The following is a 9,399-nucleotide window of genomic DNA, read 5'->3' as shown; positions in this document are numbered from 1 at the left end:
AATTAACACGTTTGACATTGTTATAGTGTCAGCTTTTAATTATATTGCGCTGTCATTTTAAACCAAATTGATAAATACAGTACTGATTTGCTTTAAAAATACCTGAGTAATAAAATGGATGGATGAATGATGACCACAATTAAGTATAAAGTCTCCTTTGTAATATATACTCCTTGTAGCATGTAATGGTTCCCAAAAAGAGGAGTTTCTTTGCATCGAGGTTTATGCAAAGAGCTCACGTAATTATATCGTTGCTTTTTGGTGAAGTGAGTGAGTGTTCCGTCTGTACGACTGGTCTTTGAATGCACCCTGCTTCAACGGCAGAACGCGAACGAATTTAAAGACATCAAATGAGAATAATCCTTTCTAAAAATTAAAATTGACTGACGCAAATGCGAGTGCTTCATGTTTTTATTGAAAACAACATAGTGCTGACGCCGTACAACGTCAGTTTTCTGCTTTCCAAACAAGGCGTGCGCGCTCCCGCGGCAGGGGGAACAAAATCTCACGGGGAAACCAAATCGAGCACAACACCGTTCACCAACGAACAGATCTGAGTGAACGAGTCAGTGAGTGAGTGAATGATTTGCATTTCTGGTTCATCGCGAGAACGGATCAGTGAGGGAACGAGTCCTGACTTTCCCGTTCGCGAACGAGTCGATGAGTGAACTGCCCTCCCCTCACGTGCATCAACGGATCAGTCAGTGAACGTATTGCGTCTCATGGCGTGAACTATGTAAGACAGAATGTAGATTTACTTATAGTCGTTTTTAAATAACGTGTATGCATATATACGCCAAAATATTGTTATCCAATATATGTACTGCAATTTCACATTAGATTGCTGGTTTGAAATTTACTTTTGTTATTATTATAAACATTTATGTTAAAACTTGTCTGGTGTTTTATTCCTAGTTTTTATATTCGCCAATTAAAACATAAAAATCAGACATTTGGTTAACTACCTTATATGACAATATGTATGTGTTTTACGTTGTTATATGAGTTGGTGTCCCCAAAATAACAAATGTCGGCAGAATGTTTTTTTCCCCCCATCCTTTTAGTCAAACATAAACACATTCGGTATAATAGTACCATCAACTACAACCCAACAAATTCAAAATTAAAACATCAATGTCGGCATAACGTGTGTCGGCTGGCATAGCAGTAATGCTGTCTGTCACTCACTCGTGAATCTTCGCAAACGGCCAATCAGCAGCGAGCGATAGACGGAGGAGGGACTTTACAGTCAGTAACGTAATTTTCCGTTCACGAAGAGTCAGTGACGCGACTTCCCGTTCACGACCGGGTGCGAGACTGTTGCCAACGGATCAGTGTGTAAGTGTATTATAGAAAGGAATGTGAATTACCCGAGCCAATTATTATTATATATAATATATGATTTTTTTGTGTGTAGTTGTTTGATGTGTATGGGTTGTTTCCACGGGATGTTGTAAAAAAATAAAATCAGTGTGTGTACGTGGGGGAGGATTCGTTTGAACGAATCTTTTCAGTGAACTAATTCTAAAGATTCAGTTCACTTAAAAGAACTGCAATGCACATCACTAATTTGTAGCGTCGCCAAACAGAAAGTAGTCGAAAAACGAGCTTTGCTCTTCAAAATATAGGTGCAAAACGTGTAATAAGAAAAGCCATATTATGTTGCTTAAACAAATTGCTGCCATTTACATCAATCGGAGAGCAGTCGTGGAACGCACCTCTGGAAGGATTTGTGCAAGGCATCGCTGAACACGGTCCAAAAAGAAAAATATTTCCAGGTGCCGAAAACCCCTATTCTGAAGAACCCCATGAGAACTCTGTTCGTACGCCCGACACCACATGACGGTTGTTCTTGCAATCCACTAGCCCTGAACGCAACAGGCACGCTACTCGACGAGGGCAAGCATGCAGACATGACATGATGGAGACACCACTGGTTGCTCTTCAGCACTTGTCAGAGGTATCCAACAAAGTGCCACAACTACATTCTCTTACGTTATTCTTATCCTAACCTAGGGTTAGGGTCTATCTCATATTCTTCTTATCTTATGACAGCACCGTAGCAAGCGGTCACCCTTGTCATCTCACCGAGAAATTCTGGCTCTGCCCTCATTCCCAGCAAAGATCCTTGGGCGCACCCATCACGGCACTCAATGTTTGGCTGGACACTTTTCACTGCTCACTCATCACGTCCTTTTTCTTGTCAATGCCTTGGGATTGTGAGCGCTTGATAAGGAAAACACGCCCTTTTAAATGCAAAACTCTTTATTAAATTAAAATGCAACATAAAAGTGATGTCAGAAGAGTTTGGGCAGCTGTCTGAGGCGGCTGAGGTCCAAGACATTGCCCACCGAGTCGTCCCCAACTGCCCGGGCCAAACAAGGCGGCCCTCCATAGGTGGCCTTCTCGTCGCCGTCGGCCATCGTCTCCCCAATCAACTGACTCTGCGGGAGGAGCTCAGCGGGGGCCCCCAGGAGGCCGTAACGCTGCATGTGTTTCACTGTGGCCACCGACATGTTGCTGGACAGCCAGAACTCAACGGTGCCCGCCACTGGCAAGTGTTTGAGGCACCCCAGCGAAATGGCCGTCCCGTTCGGGTTGATGCCCGATACTGACGGGGGAATTGAGCTGCCACACATAGAGGGGCCAAAGTTAAATAGTCTACCGATCTAAATGGTCAAACACAAAAATCCCAGAAAAACACGGAGGGACCGAGTGAATGACCTGCAGAGAGCTGGGACCAAAGTAACAAAGACTACCATCAGTAACACACTACGTCACCAGGGACTCAAATCCTGCAGTGCTAGACGTGTTCCCCTGCTTAAGCCAATACATGTCCAGGCTCGTTTTTCTGGGATTTTCATTCACCATTCTTGTGATCATTTTGACTCCACAGGGTGAGAGCTTGCGTGGCGCCCCAGATCGAGGCCATGACTGACCAAATACTTATTTTCCACCATAATTTGCAAATAAATTCTTTAAAAGTCAGACAATGTGATTTTCTGGATTTTTTTTTAAATTTTGTCTCTCATAGTTGAAGTATACCTATGATGAAAATTACAGCTACCTCTCATCTTTCAAGTGGGAGAACTTGCACAATGGGTGGCTGACTAAATACTTTTTTGCCTCACTGTACTTCAAGTCCAACACCCCAAGAGTCTCGAGAGTCTCAAAGTACAGCACCCCAAAAGAGTCTCAACAGTTTCAAACGTCAAAGGCTGCAAAAGTGCAACGCTCCACATAGGAAATGCGCAAATGTCAAACATCGCAAATAACATCAAAGTCCTGAGTCCCGCAAAAATTGGAGCGAACGGTCCATTTTCACGTCTGTCATGAGAAAGACCATCATTGAAAGAAAAAACACTTGTAGGGCTGTACGCAGGGACAAAACACGAATTTACTACTGTTGGCATTTTCCGAGCATAACAAAAAAAAAAAAAAGCTCCTGACGTGGAGGAATCATTTTGCACTGGCAAACATGTTTCAATGTTTTCTGAAGTACTCGACATTCTCCCCAAGTTGCAAACTAATTTGCGTCGATGACCGCGTAATGGAATCGGCTGTCTTGCAAGAGGAAAAAATCCAAAGCATGCAGAATAAGCAGTCCCCGAGGGCAGCATTTGGTTCAGTCCAGTGACTCAAAAGTCAAACAGCCCAAAATTCAAACGTGAGCATCAAACGCCACAAAAAGGTCCAAAAGTGAGCCCTCCCCGCAAAAAGACAATTTCAATGGCTCATAGTCCTTCAAAAGTTCAACAGTCCTAAAGACAAGCGTCCCAAAAGTCACCCGCCCAAAGGCATCCTCTTTAAAATGGCTTTTAAAACCAAGTCAAGCAAATCCCACAGAGGACGACGACGTGCGTACCTGCACCCCTGCGACGTCATGCTCATGGCCTCTTGGGCTCCGCAGCGGCCCTTCCTCTGGGATAGGTCCTTCCTCGTCGCTTCCTGCAGGCAACCACTGGGCCCTGTCTGAAGGGGACATGTCAGGCACATGAGTATGAGATCAAGCGGCGTCCACTCGACAGATGAAACATCTGTTGAACTCTTCCACAGAAGCAATACGGATGGTGAATCTGTTTAATTTTGGGGCATAGTGCTCTTTCAAGTATGAGCGGTTTCTAATGGTAGCTCGATGCCTTGAAATAATAATAATAACAATAATAGTAATACCATAACCCCCACTGGCCAATATCGGCACCCACTGCCGGTCACCTCCTCAGCCTTCCTCGCTCGCCACCCTGATGAGGATCACGTACGTGCGTGCGTTCGCCGCAGAAGTCGGACTCCACCTCGGCTGGCGACTCCTGGCCTGTGACCTCACTTTTCCTCGAGGGGGGGATCAAGGGGCGAGGTGGAGTCCCACAGCCCCAAAGGAGACTGGTGCCTGGGGAAAAGTTGGGAGAAAAAAATAATAATCAAGACATCAAAATGCATGAGTTAAGTCACGCCTCACCTGTTGCCACGGCAACGCTGGTGGTGGTGGTACAGGAGGTCTCTGTCTTGTAGGTTGGCTGGGCCCCCTGAGCTGCCAGCAGCATCTGGACCTGGACGAGCCAAAACTAACTGAATATAAAATAAGAGACCGACAGCAGACGGAACAGCCAGCGCACGCGTCGTTTCGGCGGTTAAGCTTCGGCAGCACGCCGACAACTAGGATACGCAGCTCCTCTCGGAATGCTACCGTTCACCAAGCAGCCGCAACCGATTTCACAAAGCCGTGCAAAGGCTGAGTTCAAAGCGTGATGTCATCAGCTGGCACGACACAACACGGGGGGCCCGCAAAGTTGCCCTCAGAGATGGTCCAGTCCAGGGAGTGGCTTGCTGTTACCTGGGCCTGCAGGAGGCGGAGCTGCTGGTCTTGCTGGAAGAGCAACTGGTGGGCGTCGCATGATTCCACCACATGAGAGGGGCATGCCACACAGGGGGATGACCCGGCGCTCGGGCCTGAAGGAAAACAACCGCCGGCCAATGCAGAAAGCCGAAGGTCGCGTGGCTCGGGCATGGGAGGGGCGCAGAACTTTAGGCGGTGAGGCGCCTGGGGGTCTGGGGTGCTATGGAGGAGAGGAGGAGCACGATGCCTGTCGGCGCCCACGCCATCATCCATCAATACGGAAAGTTCCGGAACCGCCGGCTGGACCGCGGGTGCCTGAAAAGAAAGACTAGGTGTTGCCTGAGCCAGAACACAGCACAAACAGCGTCTGGCGTCAAGATTCAATCGCCCCACCTACCCGCTGCGCAGGGAGGTGGGGCAGAGGCGAAGGCCGCGGCGACCACTCGTCGGCCTCCACGCCGGAATCTTGCTCGTTGATGCACAGCGCCGCCACCCTCAGAGGACCATCGCTACCAATGACGGCTTTTAGCTTTTACTAGCTCCTGAGGCGCGTTTCCTAGTCGCCATGGCCTCGGAGGCACTCCAGCCATAACAGTTGGGAATCTCACCTGCTCAAGGAGCTTTGAGCGTCTTGGAACACTTGGAGTTGGCGGACGTGACCTTCGGCTATCAGCTCAAACTCCATCGTCTGACCTTCCACCGCTGGCCCCTGCTGACAACCAGTTGCTTGTCACCTTGCAGGCCTTCACGCAATCTCCTCCTCTTCAATTACCTGGTTGAGCGTCACGCACCCCGAGGCGCTCAGCAGCTGGCTGTCCAGCGGGGCGGAAGCAGCAGTGGTGGCAGGCCAACGAACCTGGAAGAAGGCAGGGCCCGTATGCGGGGAGGCGAAGATGGCCAGCAGGAACGCGTTGTCCTCCGACACAACTCTGACAGGCACACGAGCAAAAGTGGCGGCGGAAGGCAAAGTAAAGGAAGTAAGGCAGTCGGCCGCCTCCTGCACCATCACCAACCTGTCCTGGAGGGTGCAGCCAAAGAGGAACCTAAGACACCAGGCGCACACCAGAGGGTTGGACACCTGAGTCACGCCACTTAGCCAGCTGCCACGGAAACAGAAAAAACTTGGAATGAAGATCATGACGACACTGGTCTGTCAAAATGATTTGAGCTATCAGTTGTTTTTAACCAGGGCAGCATTTCAAAGTGACACAAGGAAAGGATTGGTGGTTCCTTTACAACTTGGAAAGCATGGCTCCACTTGCACGTGAGATGACACAAGCCCGCAAAAAGTGGACGAGTGCAAGATGGTAAAAACGGTTGTGGGTTCGTGCTTGGATCCACTCAACACCACGTCTGGCACGAGACCGAGCCGAGGCTTGCCATCATGCTCCGTGCGTATATACCACACTGCTCCCCGTTAGACAATTTGAAACAGGGAGCGGCACCCTCGAGTCCTTGGCACAAATGGCAACGTCTGCGTGAGCCAGACTTACACGCCCACCAGCGGCAGTTTGGAGGCTTTGGGGTCAGACTCCAGCAGCAGCAGCAACTTCCTGCTCTCATCCATGGTGACAAACCTGCAGACACGTACATGACACGCTCCTTGGAACCCACGCCAGCAAGCCAGTAGGCCAGCCGCCCTCGGCAGCGGCCTCACCGGTGGCCTCACCCTCGCCGGCGGCCGATTGTGCCGCTCAGACTCCTGAGCAGCGCGGTGGGGATGATGGGGACGGGGCGGAGCGGGTGGACGTCCAAGCGGACGGACAGACAAACAGATGACCAGGCCAGGTGGTAGGATGCAGCGTCTCCCCACGGCTGGCAGCTGACACGGCCTTTCACCTTCAGCAACTGGCTCAGCTCCAGGGGCTGCCAGCCGCTCACGTGAGCCTGCAAGGCCTGACGCCACCGGCACACGTCAAACTCGAGCGGTTCGGCCGTGTCTTTCATATCCTTTGCCATGCGTGGCGCGATGGCACTCGTCTTTGTACAGTCTTTTCTCTTTCCAAACAGAAAAGACTAAACAAAGGAAACCAAATTGTTTTGATTCTTGCTGCGTGACGACCGGCTGACACTTACAGAGATGGAGCGTTTCAGCTCGGCCTTCGATTGGACCAGGTCGTCGGAGCTTTTCTGGCTGGTGAACAAACAAGGAACCAGGACGTCGGCAAGCAGCGCAGCGGCGGGAACACAGTCCGAGTCGCCAGCCCGCTCTCGACCCGGATCGAAGCGGTCCAGCGTCACCGTGACGCCGCCCTCGTCTGGGGACATCAGAGCAAACCATCCGCGCATTTGCTACCAAGCTGGACTTGTCTCTCCCCAGCCACTCGAAGTGCTTTGGATCGACGCTGACCTGCATCCACGGTCGCAGAGCCCAGGAAGAAGCAGTGCACGTCAGACGTCTCGCATCGGCGCACATGACGCTGAGCCAGACGAAGAGCTTTCTCATGCAGCAGGAGGCGGGGCATTCTAAACACACACACATTTGAGTGTCTAAAAAGTGAAACATTCAGCAAAGCCCAAAGAAGAGCTTTATTAACAAGCCGGCCCAATATGAACGGCGAGAAAACATATCAAAGAAGGCCTTTTGAGTGCGTTCGACTTTCAAATAGCACACACTTCCATGGCTGGAACATCTCGCACCTAAGAGGTAGTAGCCATCCCGTCAAATGGCTGGCTTGAAAGTAACGTGGCAACATATTGGCTGGCGCATACAACAGATAACGATGGCGCTCAACTACAAAGCGGGCCGACGCCATCTAGTTAGGAAGACAGCAAAATTCAGTCTTACCTGCGAGAGCACAGCTGAATGCAGAGCTTCTCCCCGGCGGGTCGACCGTCCCACAAACAAGTTCTGGCTTTGGGGAAGCTGAGCGCCGCCAGGGACCTTCCCACAGGTCTACGCGGACGAAAACAAGGGTCACGCTTTTGCTTGGGGTGGGGAATCGTTCCACCGGCAAATGTGACTGCTTGCAGCGTTGGAGGGACGGCCATTCAGAATTACAGTTTGCTCGAAATTAGGACAGTCTAAAACGCTTATCGTAAAAACGCTTAATGTCGCTTGAGTTTAGAAAACCGCGAAGACTCTTGAACAGAATTCACATGCAGGTCTGCCTATTCCCTCCGGCGTATTTTGGCGTTTTAGAGCCGTTGGGCTTTTCCCTCTGTTCATTAAAGAGAGAAAAAGCTCAATGTTAGAACACTGGGGATGAAGCCACAACCTGAGAGTGAGGATCACGCTTCTACGTCATCATGATATCAGCTGACAGGAAAGTTCGCTCACCTTCCTCTCACGTTTTGAGAACTGAGGACCTGGTGGAAAACAGCAGCAGCCGGAGGAGCCTGGGGGTTGATCGGGCAGCTCATTGTCGACGAACTGTTTCGTACAAGACAAATCAAATAAAACAAGCAAACAAACGAAAACCTTTGCGACTTGCGCGCGGTAACGTTAACGCGAGGCCTCCTCGACTCGGTGTGTCCGTTTGTCAGAGCACTCACGCGTCGGCTAAGAAAGGATGAAAATGGTGCAGTAGCCTCTCGTATTCTGGGTTCAGGTTTGGTTTTGGTGAAATTTCCGCACAGCGAACACACACGAACGGAAGCAATTTGACAATGGCGCCGTTTGTTACTCGGCTGGCGGGATATTCGGTAGACAAGCGGAAGAAGGAATCGCGCTCAACGCGGTGCCGACCAATAGCGTGTCGCTTGGCTTCCGCATTGTTTGGTAGTGGAAAGGAGAAGAAATCCTCACAGCGCCCCCTCACTTGGCATGAAATTGTTGTAGTACCGTATTGGCCCGAATATAAGACGATGTTTTTTGCATTGAAATAAGACTGAAAAAATGGGGTTTGTCTTACATTCAGAGTCTAGACGTTATATTCACTTGTGCGCAGCGGTAAGTTAAAGGTTACTGGTATCAACTGAGTATGTTGCTGTGATCGTGTGCGTCTTTGACACAAAGTGAGTATATACATTTCATTGTTACTACTGTCCACTAGTGATGGGTCCATGAGGCGTCGTGTATCGTTTCGACACATTGCCAAACTGTATTGACACTGTGTTGATACTGTGTCGCTGACTGCTGACACCCGCTGGACCTTAAAAATACTACAGGCAACCTAGTTGACAGACACGACTGACACCGATTTGATGATTTGTTAATATACATTAATTAATGGAAGTTATTATATTTTATGTCGTATTGTTTCACATATTCATTTAAATTGAAAATATATTTTAGTTTTTGAAAGAGGATGCTTGTGCACTGAAATTTGTTTTTTACTAATTTTTATTTAAAACAGTAAGTTTTTCCAATGTTTTGAAATTGAGCCTGTTGCGCTTTTTGGACGTAATTTCTCCCGCCGTTGAAAACACACTCACACAGCACAGATGAGGCTGTAGTGCAGTGTAGTGGGTCTTTTGATTGTCCCAGTATCTGATTTGGGGCTGCTCCATAATTCTTGGTAATATCATGTAACATGGGGGAGAAGAGATGGTGCAAATGGTGAATATGGATTGTTCACAGGAATAAATTGGTAGAGCTGAAATTCCAAATTTTAGTAGCAAAT

At 49.1% G+C, this 9,399-nt stretch overlaps 1 protein-coding gene and 1 long non-coding RNA gene across 8 annotated transcripts; one reads left to right on the top strand and one right to left on the bottom strand.

The window, feature by feature from the left end:
• The first annotated feature begins 1,273 nt into the window (after nucleotides 1–1,273).
• LOC148388030 (uncharacterized) lies at nucleotides 1,274–2,975 on the top strand. Its single transcript, XR_015862084.1, has 3 exons — nucleotides 1,274–1,338; nucleotides 1,867–1,960; nucleotides 2,056–2,975. It is a non-coding gene; the product is annotated as an uncharacterized LOC148388030 (long non-coding RNA).
• On the bottom strand, nucleotides 2,248–8,474 carry stil (STIL centriolar assembly protein). 7 transcript variants are annotated; one of them, XM_088394020.1, is made up of 16 exons: nucleotides 8,330–8,474; nucleotides 8,115–8,207; nucleotides 7,623–7,730; nucleotides 7,185–7,300; nucleotides 6,911–7,092; nucleotides 6,504–6,730; nucleotides 6,328–6,411; nucleotides 5,848–5,934; nucleotides 5,607–5,763; nucleotides 5,443–5,546; nucleotides 5,232–5,343; nucleotides 4,832–5,149; nucleotides 4,457–4,547; nucleotides 4,260–4,387; nucleotides 3,866–3,972; nucleotides 2,248–2,628 (listed from the first exon to the last, which is right to left on the bottom strand). In XM_088394020.1, the coding sequence occupies exons 2-16, from the start codon at nucleotides 8,195–8,197 to the stop codon at nucleotides 2,298–2,300; spliced, it is 2,235 nt and encodes a 744-aa protein (XP_088250146.1). In that variant the 5' UTR covers nucleotides 8,198–8,207; nucleotides 8,330–8,474; the 3' UTR covers nucleotides 2,248–2,297. The 7 variants fall into 7 exon arrangements, with proteins under 7 accessions (XP_088250146.1, XP_088250142.1, XP_088250143.1 ...); XM_088394016.1 differs by having other exon boundaries at nucleotides 5,607–5,934; XM_088394021.1 differs by having other exon boundaries at nucleotides 2,483–2,628; nucleotides 4,216–4,387; nucleotides 5,607–5,934.
• Nucleotides 8,475–9,399: the final 925 nt, after the last annotated feature.

This window comes from Syngnathus floridae, chromosome 13 (assembly GCF_059516105.1).
Source record: "Syngnathus floridae isolate MCC-2025c chromosome 13, RoL_Sflo_1.0, whole genome shotgun sequence".
Taxonomy (NCBI): domain Eukaryota; kingdom Metazoa; phylum Chordata; class Actinopteri; order Syngnathiformes; family Syngnathidae; genus Syngnathus; species Syngnathus floridae.
Note: the sequence above shows the minus strand (reverse complement) of the source record. Positions and strands in the feature narration are given on the sequence as shown.